Source organism: Acromyrmex echinatior, chromosome 9 (assembly GCF_024713525.1).
Source record: "Acromyrmex echinatior isolate Ae372 chromosome 9, ASM2471352v2, whole genome shotgun sequence".
NCBI lineage: Eukaryota > Metazoa > Arthropoda > Insecta > Hymenoptera > Formicidae > Acromyrmex > Acromyrmex echinatior.
In genome coordinates this window covers 11,119,427-11,146,540 of record NC_141860.1, presented here as the reverse complement: position 1 = coordinate 11,146,540, position 27,114 = coordinate 11,119,427, and the positions used below count along the sequence as shown (strand labels likewise).

The window sequence follows — 27,114 nt, the reverse complement described above, 5'->3', positions numbered from 1 at the left end:
ATCTTACTGTCGATATATTGAGTAATTATTTTAAGTGATAAAAAGTCTTGTGACATGATAGGCGTGTTGTACACATATCTACAATAAAAATGTTGTAATTCTCGTTTCTCACAAACGATCTAAATATCATCGGTAAGAAAATAGAATTAAAAATAGAATTGCATTGGAATTACTTTTCGAGAGCGAAGGACCGACCTAGCTTTAACGTCACCAGTGAATGTTTACATTCTCGATTGGTCGTTGATGTATATCGGAGCACTAGGTGAGATTATCGCAAACAAGTGAATAACATTGTTATACTTAATGAATTTTACATTGACTGAAATAAATAATATTCGAACTTTTAAACTGTTTTATTACAATCATCTTTTATTGCTTCTTAAAAAGGATTATGATGTTAAATAATCTCATATTAACCTACGAAATAGTCATCATATTTATATTACTGCGTAATAATTAATTTACTTGCTTTAAAATTGTTTGTTTTTTTTTTAAATATCGTATTTTTTTGCACTTGTCAAGAACTTAAATATAATAATGGGTAATGCGGGAAGCAATCAGCCTGTCGGTCATCATCACGGCACTACAGCAAACAGAGAGCGACATAGCAAAGATCATCCTCCACCCTCTCCAGGAAAGGAAGGCCAGGCGTTCGTTTTCGACAAAAAACCTAGTCAGAAGCTTGTATTTCAGTCCTCTCACGAAGAAGAAGAGTCATATTTTGCAAAAGTAATGTCGAAAGATATCAAAATAATATTTACATACATGTAAAAATATGTTTTACATATACATATGTTATATTCATATTACATTGTTATTTTATTTGGCTATGAATAGACCAGTCAACAGGATGGAGAAGACTTTGGATCGCAGCGTCCGAGATCTAACACAGTATCTGAGGGTACAAAAGTTGCAGACAACAAAGTGCTACCAACTGTTTTCAAGTGGGAAGGAGGTGGAAAGCAGGTATATATTAGCGGGACATTCACTGGATGGAAAACATTACCGATGGTAAAGAGCCATGGAGATTTCGTCACGATAATTGATCTACCAGAAGGAGAACACCAGTATAAATTTTTCGTTGATGGAGAATGGAGACACGATCCTGGACTGGTGAATGTTACATTTCTTTAACAGCTTTATGTACATTATTTACAACATATCATACTTCATTGTATTGCATATTAAAGAGATTGTTGTTTTAATGTTAGAAAATTGTAGACAACGGCATGGGTTCCAAGAACAATTTAGTTTCTGTAAGGAAGTCTGACTTTGAAGTATTTCAAGCTCTGGCAAAAGACAGCGAAGGTGTTACCAGTAGTACTCAAATGGAGTATGGTCAAGAAATACCACCGCACAAACCTTGGGAGAAAATAACTGGGCCACCTATTTTGCCGCCGCATCTGCTACAAGTTATCCTTAACAAGGACACGCCATTATCCGTAAGTTAAATAATAAATATATAATATATATTTCGATGAAAATTCAATGAGACTTTTTCTGCCATCATATTTTTTTTTTCCAGTGTGAGCCTACTCTTCTACCTGAACCAAATCATGTTATGCTGAACCATCTTTACGCTTTGAGCATTAAAGACAGCGTGATGGTCCTATCAGCCACACATCGTTATCGCAAAAAATATGTTACAACTTTGCTTTACAAACCGATTTAAATTTCAAGTCATTCCCATGTTTGTTGGTGCTGTACATTTTTTAATTATCCCGAAATAACACAGGTACCCAAGTGACATCATATTAATGCATAAGATTTTTATGAGCTTCTTTGAGGCAAGGTAGAAGATTATAATATTTAGAAATGGTTGGTTTGTCGCTATGTTTATTATACCTCAATCATGTGTATAATAATGTAATTACTATTTATTAAAGCCAGATATTTTATATTTGCTTTTTTCGCTATTATCAACAAATGGAATCCAAAGTCATATGAATTATTTCGAAATATGTATCTTGAAAGAATATGATTGCTTGTAATTTTTATTTAGATATATTATTGTTGGTTACTTCTGATACATGCGCGTAAGGCGGATCCGATCTCGTTCTAAGAAAATATAGACCCTCAGCGGTATGTTCAACATGCTCTCCCATAAGTACTACTTGCGAATTGTCACATTTACCGCTTAAGTATGAGTCCCAATTGTCGCATTTTTTAGCCGGTAGTCCTGTTTTCGAATTTATACTTTCTGTAAAGTATGCATATGAGCGCCCATGACTGCAAGCCTCTAAAATAAATGGAAAGAATAAGATGTTTCTGTTACAAAGATCTGCGCTAACGATGGAAATACTTTACCCATTATCTCAGGAACGCAGCAGCATCCGGGCTGAATCGCCGTACCAGCGTTTGGATAAAAGTCTGCTTTTCCAAGCGGTTGAAGAAAGCCTAACACACCACCGCAGGAATGTATGACATCGACGAATACTGCATCTGTGGGATCCAAGCGAGTTTTCTCGGAGGCGAATATGTGGAATCCCGGTAACGCTGGATCCAAACCTGTTACTCTGCTCAATTTCCCGGAAGTCGTCGCACCGCCTGCATTCCCAGCCACGTGTGCACCAAGGGAATGACCTTATAAATCAATGGCCAATGAAACTGCGACTTATAAATAATAAATAAATAATAATATTGTATTATACAAGACAGTGTACCGATAAAGTGAACGTCTTCCGTTTTCAACCCAGTTTCTCTCACTAAGAAGTCTATGAAGTTGGCGGCGTTAGTCCCAACTCTTGCGGTGTTATGCATCGGTCCCAAATAAAATGTGCTCGCAGCCAACGGTTCCCAGTCCACAAGAATGACGTTGTAATCGCCGTGAGTGAGAAAAGCTACTCGAAAGAGTGAAAATTATCCGTTTTGCTAATGAATTAAGACTGAATTCGTAAATCAATTAGAAAAACAAGCTACCTTCTTTCATGTTGATAAGACTGGTACTCATGGCACTCGACTTCCATCCGTGAGTTATGAATTTCGTTTTTCGTGAGGGTTTGAAGTCGGAACCAGCAAGATTTGTGGTGTCATTTAGAATCAGTCGTATGCCTTTTTCCGGATTAGATCTTAAGAATAAGAATATTACGGAAACCATGGTTAAATAATGAAAGAGAATTGAGATGTGATAGCATTTTGTTATAAATAATATTTATTTATTGGACTTGTAATTGGATACCGAGTGTAAATTATGTAAGCTATTTCTGAATCTAATATTCCTTTTTTTTCGTTGTCTTGGACCTTTAACACTGCTACTTGAGGCTGTCCATTGCCGTCAGGCATAAAAATCCAATCCTCTCCGTAGCCATCGTATCTTTGGCGCAAACCGCTATCCCATTGTTGTGAATAAACAGAATATCGCAATATAACAAGAATGAAGATTTGTTTCCACACTAGATTCGGTAACATCTTACTGCGGTACTTAATATCGTTATGAGCAAAGAATTGATTGCGAGTTGTGCAGACCATTAATAAATAATGGTCACAACTAAATTACTGATGCCGCAAAACGGAGACTTCTTTTTAAATCCTGGCGGTATTACGATAAGACGCTGGTACCCTTTCGTTTGGCCTAGTTTTTCTTGTTTTATCTCACATGTTATATCGCAAGCGCGGAAGTACTGTCAAGCGGGGGATTATAATTACATTCAAAAGGGTACAAGTTTGAAACAAATAATGTACAATCTCGTGCGTGCATATCGCGGGTGACGTTGAAATCAGCGTCGAAACGGGCTATTTAACCGATAATTTTAAACGTAAAGTAATTCAGTATTACGAATTATTTGCATTATTTTTCTGATACGTGTATTTTAAACAAGGATCATACTGAATAGATAATCGCTTGCTTGACAATTCGCATTATTCAAAACAAATACTGCAGAAGTAATAAATGTGAAGGGATAAAGAAATTAAAAAAAGTTATAATATACAGAATGTCTCACAACCATAATACTTTCACAAAGCGTATTCTAAAGATAAAATAGAGCAAAAAATCTTGACAGGAAAATGTCGAGGTTACAATCGTTTTTTTAATTATAATCGATCAAACAGCCAATAGTATATCGCGAAAAGTCCGCGCGCTCAGTTCGTAGTTATACGCACATCGATCTGATATTGCATTCACAATTAATATTGAATTTTTTTTAATAAGTACAAATAAGTATTATGATGAGAATATATTGTATAATTTCAATAAATCAAGATTTGCAATTTAACAAATATTTAAATTGTTGAAAAAATATGGGCCATTTAATCTTACTTTGACTTATTTATTAATACATGATTACATCCTATTTAATTTATTAATATACGATTACACGATAATTAATTAATTAATACATGATTTTATTCGTCTTGAGACATAAAAATGTTAAAGAAGCAATAAATTAAATTTTATAATTATTTCTCACGTTGTTCTCAAATGTGAAACTTTTGTGTTAGATTTAATAATTTTAATGACAATAATTGCTAATGCTTTTAATAATCAGTTGTGCAATAAAAAAAAATCAATATTAACTATAAATACAGGTATCAGGTCGATGCGCGCGTAATTACGAACATAGATTTTACTAGTAGTATGTGATATCACTGGTTATGATTAAACTATTTAACTATAGTATAAGAAATACTATTAACAGTCGAAAGTAAGATAATGCAAATAATACATTAATATATCTTTTTCAAATAAATTTATTGCAAATACGATTGCACGTCGATAACTTATATATATATTTGTTTTTTCAGATTATATTTTCATTAAAAAAGAAAGAAAAAGACTACTTATTTTCTTCATTTACTTCACTAATGATAGGTTTTTCGTTAAAGTCAATATAAAAACTTACAAAAGATACCTTGGGGAATAATCTTGCAAATATCATTGATTCTACATTAATTGCATAATATGTATATCTACAATCCATGCATATGAACATAAATCCTATAGAATATTTCTTTAATTTCACTTCATCCTTAAATAACTTTAGTTTTGCTTCGATTCCTCTGCAATACAGTCTTCTTTTAAAATCGTGGACCACGTCTGTATAGAACCAGTAATCAGGATACCAAATGGTACAAATAGACAATATTCATCCCCTGTTTTGTCTTTTGTGCAAAGTATTACTAGCATGTATATGTAATATGAATGTAATACCTGATAAAACATTGCATACAGAAATCTCATTTCCTATGCTAAATATATGAAAAAAAATAAACATGTTAGCAAGTTAAAAATTGTTGTATAATAGTTTAACATAAATTATACACAACTAAATAATAAACTCTGATATGTATTGTTGCTCGAATTAAATATACATTATACCTTTTTCGTATGACTGATTGCCAACGACTTGCTTTTTCATAGGTCAAAATATTACAGAATATTAAAAAACATGCCGATGTTTCGTGACTTGGCACAGATTTGTGATTAACAATTGTATTCATCACCGATATGCGGCTGTTTTTTTTCATGGAATGAAGTGACTCCAATTTAAACGATTTTATTCCGACGTTTGGGATTTATGGCAAAAACGTGCATGTTTGATATTGGATGTCGACTCATCTCTTTATCCGTAATAAGTGTACTATAATAGAACATCATAGTTTCACAGTGTTCAGCTAGCAAAGTCTTTATAACACTGCGTTCTTAAACACAATTGTCTTTGTTACTCATGGAATGCAAAGAAAGATAGAATAGTATTTATGTCGACTTGTGTCACTAAATGGGAGGCACTCATACACGTACAAGCAAATTATATTTTTAAAATCCTAATTTTTTAATAATTTTTACGATCTTCTGTATGCTATACATATTGCACTAAATGCAATATAGGAATGACAAATAAATCGACAAAGGTTGTTATTTCTATAATTCTTGCTATATGTTCTACATGTTTCGCTATCTGGGAAGAAACACGAAAGAATAAAAAAATAAAAACATTATATAGTACGAATATATAATAATATATTATTATAAGTCATAACTTGTTTTCTTATTCTTCGGTAACATCATTTTAGGACTCGTACAAAACACATGTTCGCAAATTACATCTAAAAATAAGGTACAAATCTTTATACTCAGATTTATTGCTTCGTTATACTGCATATTTCGTTCTGTGAATATCGGAGCACCATTGCTAGATCTCGCTAATAAAAAAAAAAATTGATAAATACAAGACCTAAAGTAATGCATGAGTGATAAAATATGTTGTAACACATAGCACTCATACGTCTTTTTTCATCAACATCAACCATATGTAAGTATCAAAAACACAGTAGAGAATTCATTAGACCAAGATTTTGATCTCTTACATTTACATTCCTCAGTGTTTTCTAAAACAAAAAAAAATATCGACTTATATATCGACTTATTTTCACTAAAAAGATATTTTCACTAAGAAAGGAAAGAAATGACTTACTTTCTTTGTTTACTTCATCAATGATAGTAGATTTTCCAAATTCACCATAACCAGAGCAACCTACTAAAGGTACTTTGGGGAATAATCTTTTAAATATTGTTGATTCTACATTAGTTTCATTATACATTTCATTTCCGCGAGCTATGCACATGAACATAAATCCTATGGAATGTTTCTTTAACTTGATTTCATTCTTAAATAACTTTAGTCTTGCTTCTGCTTGCTCCTTTGTACGATTTTGTAAAATAATGGACCACGTCTGTATAGAACCAGTAATCAGGACAGCAACACAAGATGGTATATCCATTCTATGAATTATTCTATGTCTTGTTTGTCTTCTGTACAAACTATCATCATTTTCTATATGTTGTGCGTAAAAATCTTCCAATACACCACCCCATACAGAAACTATTTCATTTTCTTTGCTGAATATATGCAAAAAGAAATAAATATGTATTATCAGCCATTGTTATATAACAGTTGGACATAATAATTACTTAGGTATATGTATTGCTTGGATTAAATATAAATTATACCTTTTTTGTATAGCTCTGGCCCAACGTTTTGCTGTTGTACGGCCTTCCAAATTACAGAATAACATAAAACACGTTTCGTGATTTGTCACTGATGTTTCACGATTGACAATTATGTTCATTATCTCTCGATATTCGGCTGTTTTCTGTATACTACTATGGTCTGCTATTTTAAATGATTTTATTCTCACGTTTGGAATTTGTGGCAAAAATGCACATACCATATTTGGAAATGGATCTTCCATCTCTTTATCCATAATAATACTTCTACTATATAATATTATAGTCTCACAATGTTCAGGTAGTAAAGTCTCTATGCGCTCTTAAACAAAAACAAAAAATTGATTTTAACAATCCCAGATTATTCTATAACTTTGGAAAAAAATAAATAAAAGAATAGTATTAAAATAATCGTATTAATATAATTATATTACTACTAGTATATTATTACTATAGTAATAATATAATTAAAATAATGTATATTAAAGTAATCAAAAATTAGTTGTCATAATTTAAAATAAAATATTTACTAACTATTTATTGATAAGGTTTTTTTATTTCTTTAATTACTTATTTGTAATCTAAGAGAATATAAAAAATATTTAATATATACCTTCTACATCGCGTGGTGTATTTTCAGGAAAAAAAAAAAAACCGGCTGATGGTTTAACTCTTAGATTCTCGACATTTAAAAAATCTACAAACAACTGTTCATAAAGTTGTATAAAGCAACAAGGGCCTCTAGTCCATTTCTCATTATTTACGGCTTCTAACCAGGACCTGAAAAGAATAATTTTATGCTTAAATTTTTATGCTATGTTCAGTTAATAATGTATGTATTTTCATTTGCAGTACAGACAATAAAATAAAATATCAATAATTTTATCATGATTAAACATTTAAAGACATAACATGTGAAACATTGTAAACAGAATGTAACTCAAATCTTGTTTGTATCCATTCGCGTGCATGTGACACAGGAACTATAATCATTCTATTATACTTGTATCAAATATAAGCGTTTAAGATTACATCAAGCAAGAATTATTAATGTATCATCAATATGTACCTGCAAATCCTCGCAGCTCTCGCTAGGTCCCTGGCATTTAAATATTGAAAGATAATTCTCAAAATATCATAGGTTAGGTAAGTACTGGGATCTAATATATTTTCATTGCTTTGCGTTGCACTATCATTATTTTTGGATGCACTAGGTTTTTCCTTTCGAACTTTCTTTCGTACTGGATCCTCCATTAATCTTTTTCAATTTAAACCAGTCGCTTGTCAAAATATCACAGTAAAATAACACAATGCAACACTATCGTGAAAATAATATAAGAGCGCAAATCGCAACATGCACCAACCCGCCACCAACGCGCACCGTAAACACAGTAGATATGTGTGTGTCGCGTGTCGTGTGTATGCGTATATATACGTATATATAAAACTAAATGATTGGAGGGCACCTATCAACAAGAACAAGTCGGAATAGATTCCGATTGTTTTCCCTAACCACATGGTAGACACGGCCACATGGATTGGCGTTCAGCAGAGAAAACTAATTAACTAGTGCTTCTTCAATATGATTGGTTTCTACATTTATCCAACAAAGAACTAAAGGAAAGAACCAGTCATATTAAAGCATCACTAACGCTTTTTTTTTCTACTCAAAGCAGCAAATAGAATTTAGGAAATAATTAAATAATTTCGATTAAAATCCATTTCGAATGGTATTCCAATTTTCCGAGACTGTCTTAAAACAACTGAAATGACATTTGTTTGATATCAAATGTTCGATACATGAATATCAGATACTCAGATTCTATTATCTAGAACTCTAGAAAATGAATAATAATGTATTATATATAACGTTACGTATATATATATATATATAAAACATTGTTTTGTAATTATTATTCTAATTATTTTACATACAGATCTCGATCTAAGCCTACATAGTGTTTATTTTTATCGTTTTTTTAAATTAAAATTAAAGAAAGTATATTACACACGAATCTTTTATAAGTATATAAAAGTTTATTAAGATAACAAAAAAAATTTATAATTCTTACAAGATAATCTTTAACATAGATATATTACACATCATTTGCTTCAAAATAATTGTAACCAATTAAATATACATACTTATACAATACATTACTATTACTTGAATAAAAAGTTAAATTATGTTTGGCATCGTTATAATACCCGGTTGAATGTATGATATCGACATTGACACATATGCTAATACTATTTGAGAACCTTTCGCATCCTGTTGCAGGCGATTTAACTCAACAGGTTGTAAGATCGAATCTTCTTTTCTGTAATTTTTTAATTGGGACTTATTAAACGTTAATATTTGTACAGAAATATACTTTTTTAATTACCAGATAATACCTTATCACTACCAGGCTGTACAGTGGTTGACCAGGATTCGCCTTTTTGTAATGATGTGTACAGGAATATACATTATACGATATCTTATACTTGCTCTTTTTCCTTCTAACAGTTCTTTCTGGCGCTGATTTTATTATAGCGAGTTTACTGAAAATTTCTGTCATTGAGGATACGTTTCTCGGACTAACTAAAGGATTAAGAAATTTTACGACTTGCACTTCGGTACAATCTTCCTCACTTTCATTCAAATTTTTACAATCTTCATCGTCGATTGTAATAGTTTTTTCTTCAAACCATCTTTTTTTTAATTCTGTCCATGAACTAGTTCCTAGACGTGTCGTAAAGGAAGGTCGATTAATAATGTCGTAACCGACTAGATTATTAGTATCATCGTGTCGTCGTCTTGCAACAGAATGTGTACTGCCGTGCATCGACGCGTTTTCAATCATTCTCCGCTGACAAAATCTTTGCTGCCATAAAATATTCTGATAGAAATTGTGTCGGAATTGATTCTCCGTAAAAAAATGTCTAGTTCGATACCCTTCTATGATCGGTATCATGAAATTGTTCATCTGTATGGTGTAACTTCTTTGCTGAACAGTGTTTCCATGGTTACCAAAGGCGACAAATAAATTATGAAATACATTCTGCGTAACTCTATTCTGTAGATAAACGTCTGGAAAGTAATTGAACGGAAATCTATATGTGTAAGGCAAGCTAATATGCGTTCCATGCATTTGATCTACGGAATAAAAAGATCGCGATGGACTACGTAAGAGTGAACGTTGATTTTGAAAAGAAGCGTTTCTGTTATTAATTGCAAGAGAACTCCTAGAGTGAGACGTGTTTTGTCTCGCATTAGTTCTATCATTTTTGCAATTCTGTCGCGCTAGTTTGTCGTTTTCCTGCATATTTAAAATCATCGTTCGATTATATTGATATGTGCTCTTCTGAGGCCTTATATTGTGCGGTATATATCGCCTGGAAATTTTCTCGTTAATTTCCGATTGGAAGGCAATATTTGGTAGTAGATTTAACATTTCCATTCTTGTCATACAACGTGGTAATTCCTGAACTTCATCATCAGATAACTCAATCACCTAATTAAAAAGAGAAAAAATTATTATTGACGAATTCTTTGTACTATACATTAGTATATATATTTGAGAATATCTTACCTCATGCTTTGACTTTTTCGTATGTAACTCATCAATTTGCGAAACTGCTTTTCGCTTCTCTGGATATCTGGAATTTTCACTGGTATCAGAATCGATTATAGAAATTTCTGGAAATGATACTTTATCATTTCTTTTAGGCAACTGCTTCACGTTACGTTGAATGCGAGCACCTGGCCATGATACTTTACATGATGTGTCTCTGAGAATTTTGATATTGCCTAACAAAGTTTCATCAGAGATTATTTCTGGTTTAGAATGTCGATTTTTTTCTTCGCTGTTTGCAGTCTTTTCTATGACATTATTTTCCACTTCTCGGAAAGTAGCTGGCTCATTTTCATGACGTTTCACTATATTACATACAACCTGGTCTACTAGATCAGATATTACTTGTTTTACAAATTCTTGTACTGTAGTCTTTTCATGTTTTTCCACATTAAGATTAACAGATTTATCCGATGTTTCCGGCATATTGTTTGTTAAAGTTAGTTTTGATTTCTTTACATTTTGCTTGTTCTGTGGTTGATTATCAGACATTCTCAATCCATTCTCAGGATCAACAATAATTTTCCGTTTAACAAGAGTAAGGTCATCCGATCTATTGCACTTATCTGACTCTTCATAAAAATAGCGCTGTATACGGTAGCCATAACGTGTTAATTGACTATAAACCCTATATTCTTCCAAGGTACATACTGAGTCATCAATCAAGATTTCATATGCTTGCTGAATCGAGCATGATAATCCATTCCAAATGAGTTCAAGGCAATTCTATAAGAGAATACATTCATATAAGAGAATACATTAAATAAATATGATGTAATAATTGAAGCATTATTAAAAAATATAATATACAAATTATAGAAAACATACTGTTTCTATGAGGAATAATGCCTCTTCTGGTAGCAAATATAAGGAACCATTTCTCTCTAGACCAAAGTTGCTCCAGTCTTGACCAGATCTTTTAGTAACAAGAGCTCGCTTTTGGGATGGTAGCCACTCGGCACTAGCTAATTCTGAGATACGTTCGACTCTTTCGACATTTAACAAATCTTTACGCTTTTTAAGTCCTTTCTCAATCTGGATATTTTGTAGCCAAGAGTTATCAGGTTCAAAATGTTTCTTTCCACTTTTAGGCAAAGTCTTTAAAGATCTCTCCCATTCCTCCAGTAAGCAAGTACTGATACCCTTGTTGCATAACAATTCTTTGGCACTGTTAGTAAAGAATCAATTTTTATTTGACTAATTAATTATCATTAAACGCATGCGTTATTATAATTATAATTTTCAATGAAACAAATGACGTAATTTTATTTCAATCAAGATTTAAATTCAAAATTTATTAAGAATAAAATAAATTTTTATTTTTTTAATAATTCTCTAAAATTAAAATTTAAAAAAGAAAATAACACACATATGAAGAATAACAAATAGAATAACACGACTTCTTTATATTTGAGCAATGCCAATTAAATCGCTAATAACTTTGGTTAATTATTTTGATGAAGAAACTATTGTAAAAAAAAAAATGTTATAAACTGTAACTCACGTTAGCGTATTGCATGGTAATTTTTCAGGTGGTTCATCCATCACGGAAAACAGATATCCATCCACAAATATCTACGGGAAACAATGCTACAGTACGTATGAAACGTATTTCGAGATATGCATGTTAAAATTTCTCAATATTATTTAAAATTATACTGTGCTTAAATAACAGGTATCTACACCGGCAAAAGATGAATCGTGGCGAGTATATAGTATTCGACGAGATCGATTTGCGTTATCTTATATATACACAGTACAATACCTATATCAAACGCGTGATATATCTATTAATTGATCTCAATGTTTGTTCTTTGCAGCTATCTGCACTCTTCTCACGTCTGTCTCTTTTCAATATTCATCTGTATATTCATATTATTTTTTTGCTGCAAAGAAATAGAAAGTAGAATATAATGCAGCTTTAAAGAACACACCTCAAGTTATGTTTGCAATTTCCATCCTTCCTCTCTCTTCGGAAGCTTTCCAACAAGCGACACTGGCTGCGTTCAGTGGACTCAAGTTGAGTGAACGCTCACTGCTATTGATGTATTCTTTCAGATTTAAAATGCTGATTGGATGATCTAAAAGAATACAATGACAGCGAGCCATTATTGGAACATGTGACGCGAACAAACCTAGAAACAACAATCGATTATATCTAGGGGAAACAACAGTCATTTCAATGCTAGCAACCTTGCCGCTGTTCATAGACGACAAACGAGGGCTCCGATTTCGATTCCCCGCGCATTTCCACTGTCATCAATTCACCAGTAACAATAAACTCCAAGTTTGCAACGTTCGTAACGGGCCACTCCTCTTGCTGGTGACTCCACGCGATGTGTGTAACCGACGTGCCTGACGTCTTGGTTTAAGTATCCTCGTTCGTAGGCACGCTTGAGTGCGGTGATGCTAATCGTGCGCGACACACGCTGACACGCTGGATTCGACTTGATCAGAAAATCGTGATCCCGAGGTGAGCGCCGATGACACGCGAATCGAAGAATGTGCGTTTGGGCGTTGACCGCCGCGCGCCGCTTAACCCTGCAAAAGCGATTCCGTTTCGCGTAATTTTTTAACGTATCGACGACTAGCGGCCGAAAAGCGATGATATCGTCTTATTAAATAACATAGAAAATCGACAACGTCTTAGTCACACGAGTATTGCCCATAAAAGGCTGACGCATATATGTGTCAAAAGTTGTATTTATTTACGTCATGGATTTTTAATATGGCTAATACAGAATAGGGGACAATTGACTGTAATTGATACTGTGAGGCATATTCTAATTTTGAGTGTTTCCCAGATGTTTCATGTTTATTTTTGGCTACGTTCAGCAGAGAAGGCAGCTTTGTTATTATTGCAAAATTCTTCAATGTGATTAATTTATATATTTAGATTTAATGAGAGTAAAATCAATTATATTAAAGAATTTTACAACAGTTGCAAAACTACTTTCTTTGTTAAACGCAGTTTTTGTTTAACATTTGGTGACCAATAAAATGATACCTGAGTGACATTCGAATGAGAATCTAAACATGGCTTGGATGCTTTCTACAAAAGCTATGTTCCAAAATTAACTGCCAGTCGAGCTGCCACTACTGAAAAATTATAGTGTATGTAATGTAAACTACAGATTTTCAGTATTGGAATGAATTTTGGAAAACCAAAGCCAAAGAGACATAGATAACATAGTATAATACAGTGAATTATTATATCTTTGATTGATATTAAACAAAAATAAAATGATTACTGTATTGTTCTTCATCTTTTATCAGATTATGTTCCAAGATTATGTTCCATGTAGCAATAGTAATTAAAACTATGTTTGTGTGATGTCAATTATAGTTTTACAGTAGTTCTGTTCTGGAACATTCTTAGAAAACATCATATATCATTACTCTTGTGTTGTCCACAAATTGATCCTTGTGTCATTTTGATTTTTGACTCATTACAATATCCAAGAGAGCATTTTTTGAAAGTATTTTCAAATATTTTCATAGAATATAAATTAATAATGAATTATATATTTCAGAAAAAATGTTAGTCTGGATACTCTTATTGTTCTTGGCTTCTGGAAATGGTCAGTTTACCCAGGAGCCAACAGAATCCACTCCCAGACTTCCATGGAATCGTTATGACGAACGGGATCAGAATACAGGCTTTGGTTTTCGGAATCCTGTAGGTCAAAATGAAAACGTTATAATTAAAGACTCGTGAGTATTGCTATATTGAATGTGTGACAATAGAAAAGTGTATTATATGAATACGAAATTCTTTAACGTAACGAATATTTTTATTTGCAGCACATATTTCGTTGTTGCGTCTCGCATGGTTAGACCAGATCAAGTGTACAGACTTGCTGTGAACATTCTTCATAGCCCGCTGCCTATGATGGTGCGTACGTCTATTCAGCGGAATGGTGTGGAAATAGCAGCGGACCATCAAGAAGTAAAGGAGGGTATACCTGAAACTTTAATGATGCGCATGCCACCCACTTCCGTGGATGGTGACTATAAGTTGCGCATAGAAGGGTTGTTTAACAGTTTAACAGGTGGCCAAGCTTTTTTAAATGAAACCAAATTGATATTCTCGCAACGTTCTATGACCATTTTCATACAATTGGACAAACCCGTGTATATGCAGAGCGATACAGTACGTTTTAGAACGATTCCGATCGATACGGAGTTGAAAGCTTACGATAATCCTGTGGATGTATATATGTTAGATCCAAATAGAAGGATTATGAGACGATGGCTCAGCAGACAGAGCAATCTGGGTACAGTGTCGCTGTCATATCAGCTTTCTGATCAACCGGTTTTCGGAGATTGGATCGTACAAGTAATAGCTCAGAATCAAGTGGAGGAGAAGACATTCCTTGTAGAAGAATATTATCAAACGCGTTTCGAAGTCAATGTCACGATGCCAGCATTCTTTTTTGACAATGATCCTTACATTTACGGTATCGTTCAGGCAAATTATACATCGGGCGCACCGGTGAGAGGTAATCTGACTCTAAAAGCCAGTTTTAAGCCACTGGATAGAATACGCAATCCCTCAGCGGCGATCGAACCAGTCGAGAGATACTTCAACTTCAATGAGTATTATCCATCATGGTTTAGGATACTTAATTTCTATGAGGAGAGAGTACCCGTATTGAGATTCTTCAATGGAACGTATCACTTCCAATATCCTATGCAGGAATTGCTGGGCTTCGCTTCGTCGATTGACGGAATAGAAGTCACCGTGGTTGCGACAGTGGGCGAGAGATTTCTAGACGAGGTGATCGTCGGTTTCTCTAAGGCAAGGATCTTCAATTCTACCACAAAGATTAATTTTCTTGGTGGCAGTCCACAAGTCTTCAAGCCAGCGATGCCGTTTACTTTGAACTTAGTTGCATCTTTTCACGACAACTCGCCACTACGACCCACGCAGCTCAGGGACGCCATGATGGAAATCCGCGCAGACATCGAGATGCGATCTGGTGGACGTCGCAACATTGACATCCAATATCCGAAAGCATCACTAGAACGAGCGGATGCGTGGGTCGTGAAGATGGATCTCAGGAAAGAGCTCGGGCTAGATTCTGATCGCGCTAGTCAAATTCTGGACGACATCACCTCCATGAAGGTTCATGCGCATTTTACTGATGGCGAGGGTTACAGGGCTCAAACCGAGCTGCTACTGCTCGCCCATGAGTCTCCGAATATGAAGCACATCAAGATATCGACATCTACCGAAAATCCCAAAGTCGGTCAATACATGATATTCCATGTACAGACTAATTTCTACATTGATGTCTTTAATTATCTCATCATGTCTAAAGGCACTATACTTTTGACTGGTGAAGACAATATGCAACATAATATAAAAACTTTCGCGATTCCTCTGAGCCCTGAGATGGCTCCTATTGCAACGGCGGTGGTGTATTACGTGAACCGCCATGGCGAAGTTGTTGCAGATTCCCTGACCTTCCCAGTGAATGGCATTTCGCGCAATAACTTTACTGTGTTTATCAACAACAAAAAAGCAAGAACAGGCGAGCGCGTCGAAGTAGCCATTTACGGCGAACCTGGCGCCTACGTTGCTTTATCGGGTATCGATCGTTCATTTTACACTATGCAAGCAGGCAATGAACTGTCATACGCAAACGTAATCTCAAAGATGGCTCACTTTGATGAGCAGACCAACGGCACGTACACGCACACTTGGCAATATCACGACGGTGATCCGGATGAAATGATATATTTTCCGTCCTCCACCTTTGGTATTGACGTCAATCGCACATTTGATTATATTGGCCTAGTCGTCTTCACGGATGCTGTGTTATACCGACGACCCGATCTATGCAATCGAACGCAGGGTTTCGGCGAATGCTTAACTGGTCGATGCTACAGATTGGAGAAAAAATGCGATGGTGTATTTGATTGTGAGGACGGCACAGACGAGGCGCGATGCGTCGAGCGGAACGCGACTGACTTAGCACAGTTCCGCAAGGACCGATTTAATCGAATCCAAAGGCACTATGAAAATGTTTGGCTGTGGAAAGATATCAATATCGGCCCGCATGGTCGACAGATCTTCAACCTGGATGTACCACGAAGACCAGTACATTGGATGGTTACCGCTTTCAGCATGTCGCCTAGTATCGGGTTTGGTATGTTGCCGAAGACGCTAAAGTATACCGGAGTCTTACCCTTCTATATAAACGTGGAGATGCCAGCTCACAGTAGACAAGGCGAGCAAATTGGTATTCGTGTGTCTGTCTTCAATTACATGCATTACAATATTGAGGCAACAGTGGTACTGTCGGGATCCAAAGACTATAAATTTATTCACGTTGAGGACAATGGCATTGTGCAGTCGTACAAACCGCGTACTTCTTTCGGCGAACATCAATTTTTCATCTGGATCCCTGCTCAAGATGTCAACATTGTTTATCTGCCCATCGTACCAGTAAGACTTGGCGATATTAAAATTCATGTTTATGCGACTACTCTAATCGGCAAAGATTCGGTGACTCGCAATCTGCATGTTGAAGCAGATGGAGTACCGCAATATCGACATCAAGCAATTTTGTTGGATCTTAGCAATCGCGCCTATATACAAGAATATCTACACGTGAATGTCACTGAAACCCCGATCATAACGTACGATGAAAACCGTTACTATGTATTCGGATCTAACAAAGCAACCGTCAGTTTGGTTGGTGACGTAGTGGGGCCTATTTTCCCGACAATGCCGGTGAATGCAACGAGTCTTATGAATCTGCCGATGGATTGTGCCGAGCAGAACATGTTTAGTTTTGCCGTTAATATGTATACCACCCTATATATGCGCTTGATTAATCAACGCAATCGCACACAAGAAAAGGAAAGCTTCTACTACATGAACATCGGCTATCAAAAACAGTTATCGTTCATGAATCCCGACGGATCTTTTAGCTTTTTCCGTACTGATTGGAACCAATCGATGCCGAGTGTTTGGTTGACGGCATTTTGCGCACGGATTTTCCAAGAGGCTAGCTTCTATGAGTGGGAGAATTATCTTTACATTGATCCCGAAGTGATCTCCCAAGCAATTTCTTGGATATTGAAACATCAGACACCGGAAGGCGCATTCTATGAAGTGACCTGGTTACCGGATCGAAAGATGAACAGCTCATTAAACTATAAAAATGACATAATTGCCTATCGAAACATCAGTCTCACTGCTCATGTACTCATCACACTGCAAAGTGTCAAGGATCTCACGGGTGGCTTAGGTTCTCAAGTGGCCTTGAGCGCGGCCAACGCTATCAAATGGTTGGAGAGGAACCTGAAGTTGTTGGAACAGCGCGGTAAACCTTATGAGATAGCAATAGTGGCCTATGCACTCTTAGTGGCGAAAGCCTCTACTGCCGAGCAAGCCTACAACATCCTGGCGAAAAACGAAAGAATAGAAGGCGAATATAGGTACTGGGGCAGAGAACATGTACCATCTCCTCCGAGCAAGATAGAGAATCAGAAGACGTTTAGATTGCCACGCTTACCCTTCAATTACGATTCGGAGAATATAGAGACGACTTCGTACGCGCTACTTGTTTATGTCGCCCGACAAGAACTTATGTTAGAGCCGATAGTGAAATGGCTGAACGTACAGAGATTAACGAACAGTGGATGGGCCTCCACTCAGGATACTGTTTGGGCGACGAAGGCGCTAATGGAATATACCGTTAGATCGAGAATCAGGGACGTCAGTTCGCTTTCTGTAGACATAGAATTTAGTTCCATGGACAACAAGACCAAGACATTGATCGTGAATCACAAGAATCTAGCGAAACTTCAAACTATCGAGGTATGTAATATTTTGGCTACGGTCTACTTGATGCTACAAATACTTGAAAGCATTTTTTTATTAGCCAATTAGTAAAATTCTTTTTTCCCGATTAATCGAAAGTTTCAAAGCATTTGTAGCGTCAAATGGACCGCATCCTTTAAGACATTTTATGACCATTTATGTTTCGTGAAACGTATTGAAACGCTTCACTTGCAAGATTATGATTTTTTTCAGGTCCCGCAAGCGTGGGGAATTGTAAAAGTGCAGGCGAAGGGTGCAGGTTATGCCATTCTGCAGATGCACGTGCAATATAACGTTGATATAAAGAAATTCCAAATAGAACCGCCGATCAAAGCCTTCGATCTAGTCACCAGAGCGAATTTCCATGGCAGAAATCAGTCTCACATCTCATATCTTTGCTGTCAAAGGTGAGATTGCATATAATCATATCTCGCTTAATATTATTTTTAAACTCATAAAAATGTATTACGATTTTACACAGGTGGACGAATCTCAACGAATCTATGCGGTCCGGCATGGCTGTGTTGGATGTAGCTGTACCAACCGGTTACATAATCCAGCAGCAAACTCTAGATAGATACATCCTATCGAAGCAAGTGAGGAATCTTCAGAGAGCACGTTTCCAAGAAAGGAAAGTACTCTTTTATTTTGATTATCTGGACAACGAAGAGACGTGCGTAAACTTCACGATGGAACGTTGGTATCCGGTCGCAAATATGTCGCGATACCTTTCCATTCGCGTTTACGATTACTATGCGCCAGGTATTTATATATTTTCACTAAATTTAATTTGCTTATATTGCGATTGATATGCATATTGATATTTATTTATTATTTTTTTCAGAACGTTTCAACGAATCTATATTTGACGCACTGCCTACATACACATTGAATATATGCGAGGTTTGCGGTAGTTCTCAGTGCCCCTACTGCCCAATTTATAATGCTGCCATGCTATTAAGTACACCAACAGGTTTCCTGCTTATCGCATCGCTCATCGTGACAATAACGAGATACTTCCGAACGCAGCAATTCGACGACTTGTTAACAGCATGCTCTATTTAGCGGTAATATAAAGGTAAAAGTATTCGATTCTTATTCAATTGCCATAATTTGCCTCTGCTAACGGAGCACAAATATGGAACGTTATAATGATCAGTACATGTCCACATGAATCTCATTACTATAAATATCCGAAGAACTATTTTATATAACTTTTCAAATATGACACGTGTATGCAATGGCTAATGTTAATGATGAGTTTTAATTCTCAATTTCTATTTCCGGTGAAGCTAATCACTTTATAATTTTAATTGTTTTTGTATGCAATGCTCATGCTGAAGATTTTTTTGCTGCACAGTCTGTTGTAGCCCAGGATATTTTGTAATTGTAAAAATCTCATGATTTTTTGTATATTTATTTTTATATAGGTTTGCACTTTTAAACAATAACTTTAGAAGATCATTTTGAGTGAAATAAGAATAATTAATATTTTATTGCTTGCTTAAGGTAATATAAATATAGAAAATTTAATATTATTAAAAAAATTTTTTTAAGGCTGAAATTTAATTGAAAAAAGAAAATTTTATTTCTTATAACTGCAACTTAAATTTACAGCTGTAATTTAATACAACTAATATGAAATAAATTTATCGTTTATTTATATAACCGTAACAGCTTGATTGTGTCGTTCGAAAAAATTTATTATAAATGTTATTAAATAAATGTTAGAAAACTTTATTTTACATATATATGCTTATTTATATTTTACAAAGTTTGCAACTAGTAAATGAAATCAGCAAGAAGACATTCGTGTAATGTTTCTGGATTGTATATTTCTTCTATCAGAAGATGGAAACTAACGTTAAACTTCTAATTTTTACTGTCAATCATTCATACTTTGTGAAGATCAATATGTCTATTATTTTTCAGGAAACTTGCTTCTATTCGATACTCTCGATTAAGAAGTTAAAATTGTTTTATCTTTTTTCATATATGTATATCTATGTATATCTGGAATTACATATAACTTTAATTCTGAAAACATCAAATTACAGCTGTAAATTTAAATGATTAAGTATAAGTATATACTTAAATATTCACTTAGTATAATTTAATTATACAAAGCGCACAAAACTGATTGTCATAAGATTGCACGATCAAAAGTAATTATTTCTGGAAATATTAATGTATTTTATATATATATATATAATTTCGTGCATTTTATGTAATGTCTATATTTTTATATATTGTTTAACGATTAGGCATATTATTATCTATAAAGATTATCCGTCCTGTTTTTACTTTTAAATCTTTAAATCTTAAAATGCATGAAATTTTTATGTTTTACATGGATTAGGGCATCGTACTTTTGGAGGCAAAGCATCTGAAGTACAAATCAAGTGTAATAGTTGCAGCTGGCGATTTTCGTCAGCTACGCTATTAACTATTATTACCAAAAGATTTGCTGCAAAAGTGTTCATAGTGGCTATATGAATATACTGAAAAAAAAAAAATTAATTTCAAGTTTTTAATAAGCTGTCATATAAATTGCTTTATGTTTTTTTTCTGTTAGTAGTATTCATAGCTTGAAGATCATTTCTTCCTAATTCTTACTCTATTTCTTATTCTGTTTTACGAAGTTATTCGTAGATCGTGCTTTCATATACTCATTAATATTCTTGATTTTAAATATATAATTATATATTCTTTTATTCTCAAATATAAAAAAAAGGATCAATTAAAGAGATATACAGAACAAATTAATGTGATCGGCAAACTGTGTAAATAATAGAATAGGAGAAACAGATGTATTCCAGTCCGATTCACAAAATCGGGTAAATGATAATGATACCGTCCTGTTTATATATACATACTTATATATAAAGAGATTTTTATGCCGTCCTTTGATAATTAGTGCCTCAAGAGTTATACAATTACGTGTATAAATATGTATCTGTTTTGAGAAAAACATCAAAGATCTATTTTAATAACATAGCACATAAATATGTATATTACAAGATATATATATATATAAAAGTTTAGATTTTAGTTAGTATAATTAGTTACGTGTCACATGCCGGTGCGCTTTAAGGGTGTATGTTGGATTTAAAATGTTATCTATCGCAAAACAGCAAATTTCCATTTGGAAAATTTATTTATTTACACGCGACTCAACATTGGCACTATTAATAAACGGAGCCCTTAAAACACATCCGTGTGAGGTGAGCAATGTCGAGATACCGTCCATGAAGAAGTCTGCTTCACAATACAAATAAAAAAAATATATATATATATATTTAAAATATTTCTATAACAATTTGTTCAAACTGCGAAGAAAATTTTGCACGATATATCGCGCGTTAGACGCTTTTTTTTAGTTATTAACGAAATCAACATTTAACACGTTGGATATATATATTTTTAAGTTTTATAATCTTTATACGAAAGAACAATAAAAAATATGTATGTATTATGTCTTTTAGTATGCATTTTTTCCCTAGATCCAGTTTTTAATTAATCAGTTTTATTTAAGAAAAATGAGGATGTGACATGTATCTTTGTGTGAAAGTAGTTGATCACTAATTTCAGAAACAAAATTAATGGCACATTGGATAAAGGATTCAAAAATGGAGGAAAAAAAAGGATGTAATAAAGTTTCATTGGCTTTTTGAAGCAATCTTTAATATAGCAACATAGTCAGTCTTACAGTAATAAGCCAAAAATACAATCTATATATCAAGCTTGATGGGGAGCGGGCGAAGGTATCCTTTCCTTCTTTCGTGAGTATCTTCGGCGAGGCTGATCGCGATCCAAGAGTCTCACACAGCTAGAAAAAGCACGTCGCTTTCGCCCGGACCCCTTGACAAATTTTACAATTTTACACAATCATAATGTATCACGTTCGCGAAATTGTAGGTCCTGCTCTCCACTGATGCGGTTTCACATAACTAATAAGACGCACAACATTCTTAACTTCCTTTTCTAGCTTTTTCTCTCTATCGCGCCAAGCGGAATGATCGTAGCCTTGAGACAAGAATGAAATTATTTTTCCAATGTCAAAAAGTTTATCATTGAAGCTTGAGAACTGAGTTCCGTCGCATACCCAATAAATGAGTACCCTCTAAATAAGCGAGATTATATATCTGATTCTTGCGATAATGCAAAATATGATTTTTAATTCTTAAAATAATTGAACGTGTTTTCATATAATTTGCGCACATTTATACCGTTTACGCAGATTGTCCCACAATTTAAAAGACTTTGAATTCATTTGGTTCATAAAATTTACTATAAAAGATCGAACAATCCAAATGTGAATGTGCGTCACAGAAATGTGACACATTAAATATATAGTTTTTTATAAAATCTAATGTTTTTAGCAATCTAAAAATTTTCGATTGCTAAAAACATTCCAGTAACACATAGAGTTTACATAGTTTTTACGCTTCTAATTAAAATATTTCTAAAATAACGTTTTATAATTACAAGACGCCGTATGGTATCAAAAAGAGAATAGCGCACAATTTTTATTCATTTTTATAGATTCGCTTTAGGTAAACATTTCCAAAATTATGACGATCAAATAATGATCAATATAATAAATCAACAGGGTTGGGAAGTAACGCGTTACTTGTAACGTTACTTGTGACGTTACTTTTTCGTTACTTTTTTTGGTAATGATTTGATAACGCCATTACTCTTTTTATTAGTAACGAAAAAGTAACGATGTTACATCTTCTTTAGTAACGAGTAACGAAATTGACCCCGTTACTCTTGAATCGTTACTTTTTATAGGTCACGGCCGTCACGGACAATAAAATTATAGATACTAAATAAAACTTTTTGCCTATTTTTGTTTCAATCACTATCGTCGCTTTAGCATACAAACACTAAAAACTAAAATATTTATTGTATAATAAAATACCACAGAATTAAACACAAGTATATAAAATATTAATAAAAGATAAAAATGTTCAAAGATAAATCTTATAGTTTATTTATACTGTCCTAGAAGCCTGTTTTACCATTTTTAAAAATGTAATTATACAGAAGACATATTTATATTCATCGATTTTGAAATTAGGACAAATTTCCTTACCTCAATAGTCATCAACTTTAAACATTAATCTCAGTTTACCGGGCAGAACGACACTTATTTTTCTGTCAGATTCGTTCATTTTGTGCAAAAACGTGTCGAATGACTCTAATTTCATTAAAATCGGTGAGTAGAAGGCTCATCTCATCCTCCATAATTACAAAAAAAGTAACGAAAAATAACGATTTTTTTATCGTTACTTTTAAGTAACGGTAATGCGTTACTTTTTTACAAACGGTAACGAGTAATGGCAACGAGTTACTTTTTACCACAAATAACAGTAATGGTGACGCGTTACTTTTAAAAAGTAACTTTCCCAACCCTGTAAATTAACGTAATAAGTTCGATCTTATTCTTTATTTTTCGTTAAAAGCTAATCACGTAAAACATATCTGAAATATTTTATCTCTCTTTCCTCGAGGGAGAGATAGCTGAGAATATAAGCTACACTAGGTACTAGCTGTACAGAAAATATTGAATGCAATATATATTCACGTGGTCCTTCAACCAAGAGAGCACGAAATATCTCTGAGGAAACGCAATTTTTTGGCAGTTATATATAAACAATTTGGCTGTTTGATTAATATTATCCCGAAGTGACATTTCCTCGCGCTAATCAATCTACGCTTTAAATTCAAAGCCCACGCATCCGATCCCACGTGTAACATCCCTCGCACAGATCCCGGATTCTTATCCCGACGTTCGGACCTAAGTAAAAAAAGTAATCAGGGCAGGAGGAAACGATCGATACAAATATATAGATATATTATAATATAATAGAGTTATTTGATGAAACATTTAAAGCCTTACAATAAAATATACAGTATGATGTGTGGTGTCGTCGTATTTCCGTGTGTGAGCGTGTACTCGTGTACTCGTGTTTGCCTCATGTGGAATTATCGTGTGTTATCGTTACGTGTTTAAAAGATGTCTCAAAATATGCAGCCACATTTACCATGTTTTTCGCAGTTTTTTCCACACTTTTTTTTTGTCTTTTTCTTTTTCAGACTGATACGTTTTTCGACGAGTAAGGATTAGTATTATGTACCTTTTGGACCGAGAGATTCGATACGGCAGTTGATTCTTGGCGCTTACGCACGCCTCTTCCAAGATGAACTTGAGATCAGCGCGCGAAATATCGTCGACACATACCTTCCCCCTCGTCCACGTGACTCTTTTTCATCTCGTATAGTGATTTGTATAATATAGATATCGGTATACAGAGCTAGTATCAAATCCTAACGAAATCGGCTACATCAAAATTGTTCCAACATTCCGGAGAGATATGCACACTTTGTTCTGCATCGACCAGCTCCTCTACCGAGCCGCGTTCCATCGAGGACACGCCCTCGAGATCATTTTCTTTTTTTCCTATTTCCTTTCTTCCTTTTCTTTTCCTTTTCTTTACCTCCTCGAAACTCACGAGAATCCTTAATTTTTCGTTTATATTACTACGAAATCTTCTCGTTTAACAGATCACCATTAATAACGCATCCTTTACTGTTTATTCGCACAGAACGGCCTACGATACATCGCGTAATATATCACGGCCAGTTGGAAAACTAACTCGAAAAATTCGAAAGTCGAAGAAAAATCCGCAATGCGGATTTTGAACATAATTTATCAGACTGCAGTCACGCGTTCGGTGTCCAAGCGACACAATTACATTCACGCGAGTATGCGATAATTAAAAAGTGAGGCCTTTGCGTATTTTAAACTGGCATTCCTTTTCGTAGAAAAAAAAAACGATATACTCTACGATGCTAATTCATTAAATTACTCTTCATGTACATATGTTGATGCAACGTCATTAAAATGTTTATAAAATTTCATTTAAACGATAAAAAGTTACTCGGAGTCTTTAAAATACATTATCGATTTGTATAATCTGAATAAAAACGACGAGACATGCGTATTGTATGAGCACTTATGCTCGGTATTCCTTTCGTTGAAACTGATTCGAAAGTCTCTCTTTCACGTAGAAATAATAATACGCCAACATTTACTAAGATAATTCTCAAAGCACTTCTGTGCCGAGCAATGTCTCTATTAGGCTTTTATAATTTCAAGCCATATTAGTCAGTCTAATTACATTTTTCGCTTAATTAATTTATGTTATACATCAGTTAATTCTTATAATCAGATTAGATATTAAATCTGATCGTTATCCAAACTTTGTAGCGCATGATAAACATCAACGAATGCATTTTTTCTTAAATGGTTTTACATTGCGTCAGATTTTCGAAATTCGAAACATCTTAAAAACATCTCGTTGATATATCGTTGCAGAGATCAGTACATATCAGTGATTTGAAGAAAGAGATAGAATCCCGATTATAGAAAAATACCGATTGCAATGAGTTTTCAGGCAGTTACGTTTAGACACTTCAATTTTTTTTACCTTTAAATTTTTGCGTAGGAAAATCTTGAAGATTATAATTAATTTTACATAAAAACTACAAAGTATGAAAGAGTATGAAAAAAGAGTGTCTAAATTCCAGCGAAATGCCCCATATATATAATGCTAAATATTACTCTTGACTTTCATGACTATATTGTTAAAATTTAAAAGGATATTTCATCGTGACAAAAGCACCACGATGAATAATAAGGTGGCGTAAAAACATCTTTAATACATAAAATTTACATACGAAAGTAATTTAGCCCCGCGTTTAACTTTTCTCCACGGAAACTAGCGCAATATGTTATTTTATCCCATTAAATTACAAATAGAGGTAATATTATATTAATGTAAGAGATTGTTAGTATATAGATATCATAATAGCAGCGATAATATTCAATACAAATAGACAGAGCCAAGTAGATAGATTGTTGGATAATCCACAATTATTAAACTGCTTACTGTTATGTCGTCTTTACGATTGTTTGATAAGTACGGAAAAGTTGTTACCATTTCCTAAAATGACAATAATAAAAAAAAAAAGATCCAAGCTGCCTAATAACTATCTAGTATCCAACAATTGTTCACTTAACTCCTCGCAAAATTAACCATTTGGTCGGTGTGAAAAAATAAACATAACGTTCTTATATTTTGTAAACTACTGTGGACCGCATCAAGATTGTTATTTCTATTTGGTTGATTCTCTCGTTCTTATGCAATATGCTAGTTGATTCTCTTATAACTCGCATGAACTCTTAATCTCGACACAAATATAAGTAGAATAGATACATGCAGATGATAAAAGAAAAGACATCCATTTCGATGTAAAAGAAAAGCAGTGTGTAGCTTACAGTGCAAGCAATCAATCGCAATATTCGCTAAATTAAAACTTTAAATTCCATGTTCTACAAGTAAAAATTCGAAGAGAGAGATTATCTTTTCCTCATTATATTAGATCATACAATGTGAATTACAGGTATCTCATTGTGAATCATCTGCATGTAAATTCTACGCGATACCATCCGTGGATTTCTCAAATTTATCATTCTCTCGGATAACAGCGATGGATCTCTCAGCAATAGTACTTTCCTGGGAATTCTTGATGTTTACGGGTATCATTTCTTTGTTCTTATAGGATTAGTTACTACTGCTAATTCAGCTAGATTCCTTCTCTTTCGAATCTGGAACAGGAAACGCGGACGAGTCTTTGGACAT

The 27,114-nt window shown here is 34.0% G+C and overlaps 6 protein-coding genes across 10 annotated transcripts in view; 2 read left to right on the top strand and 4 right to left on the bottom strand.

The window, feature by feature from the left end:
- The first annotated feature begins 16 nt into the window (after positions 1 to 16).
- Positions 17 to 2,653, top strand: alc (5'-AMP-activated protein kinase subunit beta-1). Of its 2 annotated transcripts, XR_015546213.1 has the most exons (6): positions 17 to 262; positions 523 to 729; positions 838 to 1,113; positions 1,212 to 1,442; positions 1,526 to 1,735; positions 2,320 to 2,653. XR_015546213.1 is itself a non-coding variant. In XM_011068153.2 (5 exons), exons 2-5 carry the CDS (start codon positions 538 to 540, stop codon positions 1,670 to 1,672), a joined length of 846 nt encoding a protein of 281 aa, XP_011066455.1. In that variant the 5' UTR covers positions 17 to 262; positions 523 to 537; the 3' UTR covers positions 1,673 to 1,900. The 2 variants fall into 2 exon arrangements, 1 of the variants encoding a protein (XP_011066455.1); XM_011068153.2 differs by lacking the exon at positions 2,320 to 2,653 and having other exon boundaries at positions 1,526 to 1,900.
- LOC105153369 (pancreatic triacylglycerol lipase) lies at positions 1,820 to 5,707 on the bottom strand. The gene is made up of 5 exons (XM_011068152.2): positions 3,179 to 5,707; positions 2,920 to 3,068; positions 2,664 to 2,840; positions 2,308 to 2,583; positions 1,820 to 2,239 (listed from the first exon to the last, which is right to left on the bottom strand). Exons 1-5 carry the CDS (start codon positions 3,466 to 3,468, stop codon positions 1,995 to 1,997), a joined length of 1,137 nt encoding a protein of 378 aa, XP_011066454.1. The 5' UTR covers positions 3,469 to 5,707; the 3' UTR covers positions 1,820 to 1,994.
- A 227-nt stretch (positions 5,708 to 5,934) lies between these two features.
- On the bottom strand, positions 5,935 to 8,474 carry LOC105153372 (F-box only protein 22). The gene is made up of 5 exons (XM_011068154.2): positions 8,016 to 8,474; positions 7,560 to 7,726; positions 6,950 to 7,268; positions 6,414 to 6,838; positions 5,935 to 6,327 (listed from the first exon to the last, which is right to left on the bottom strand). The coding sequence occupies exons 1-5, from the start codon at positions 8,198 to 8,200 to the stop codon at positions 6,242 to 6,244; spliced, it is 1,182 nt and encodes a 393-aa protein (XP_011066456.2). The 5' UTR covers positions 8,201 to 8,474; the 3' UTR covers positions 5,935 to 6,241.
- A 489-nt stretch (positions 8,475 to 8,963) lies between these two features.
- Tsen54 (tRNA splicing endonuclease subunit 54) lies at positions 8,964 to 12,624 on the bottom strand. Of its 4 annotated transcripts, none has more exons than XM_011068157.2 (6): positions 12,498 to 12,624; positions 12,068 to 12,138; positions 11,392 to 11,731; positions 10,522 to 11,289; positions 9,344 to 10,443; positions 8,964 to 9,267 (listed from the first exon to the last, which is right to left on the bottom strand). In XM_011068157.2, exons 2-6 carry the CDS (start codon positions 12,106 to 12,108, stop codon positions 9,126 to 9,128), a joined length of 2,391 nt encoding a protein of 796 aa, XP_011066459.1. In that variant the 5' UTR covers positions 12,109 to 12,138; positions 12,498 to 12,624; the 3' UTR covers positions 8,964 to 9,125. The 4 variants fall into 4 exon arrangements, with proteins under 4 accessions (XP_011066459.1, XP_087265836.1, XP_011066457.1 ...); XM_087409710.1 differs by lacking the exon at positions 12,498 to 12,624 and adding an exon at positions 12,247 to 12,491; XM_011068155.2 differs by lacking the exon at positions 12,498 to 12,624 and adding an exon at positions 12,329 to 12,491.
- A 113-nt stretch (positions 12,625 to 12,737) lies between these two features.
- Mcr (macroglobulin complement-related) lies at positions 12,738 to 21,875 on the top strand. Its single transcript, XM_011068158.2, has 6 exons — positions 12,738 to 13,036; positions 14,097 to 14,277; positions 14,368 to 18,397; positions 18,614 to 18,807; positions 18,882 to 19,162; positions 19,245 to 21,875. The coding sequence occupies exons 2-6, from the start codon at positions 14,102 to 14,104 to the stop codon at positions 19,463 to 19,465; spliced, it is 4,902 nt and encodes a 1,633-aa protein (XP_011066460.2). The 5' UTR covers positions 12,738 to 13,036; positions 14,097 to 14,101; the 3' UTR covers positions 19,466 to 21,875.
- A 182-nt stretch (positions 21,876 to 22,057) lies between these two features.
- The window catches only part of LOC105153375 (putative NADPH-dependent quinone oxidoreductase VAT1L), a 28,624-nt gene continuing 23,567 nt past the window's right edge, over positions 22,058 to 27,114 (bottom strand). Inside the window, exon 7 of the mRNA XM_011068159.2 lies at positions 22,058 to 27,080. Within this exon, the coding sequence (XP_011066461.1) occupies positions 27,055 to 27,080 (26 nt within the window). The 3' untranslated portion in view covers positions 22,058 to 27,054. The remainder of the gene's footprint in view (positions 27,081 to 27,114) is intronic.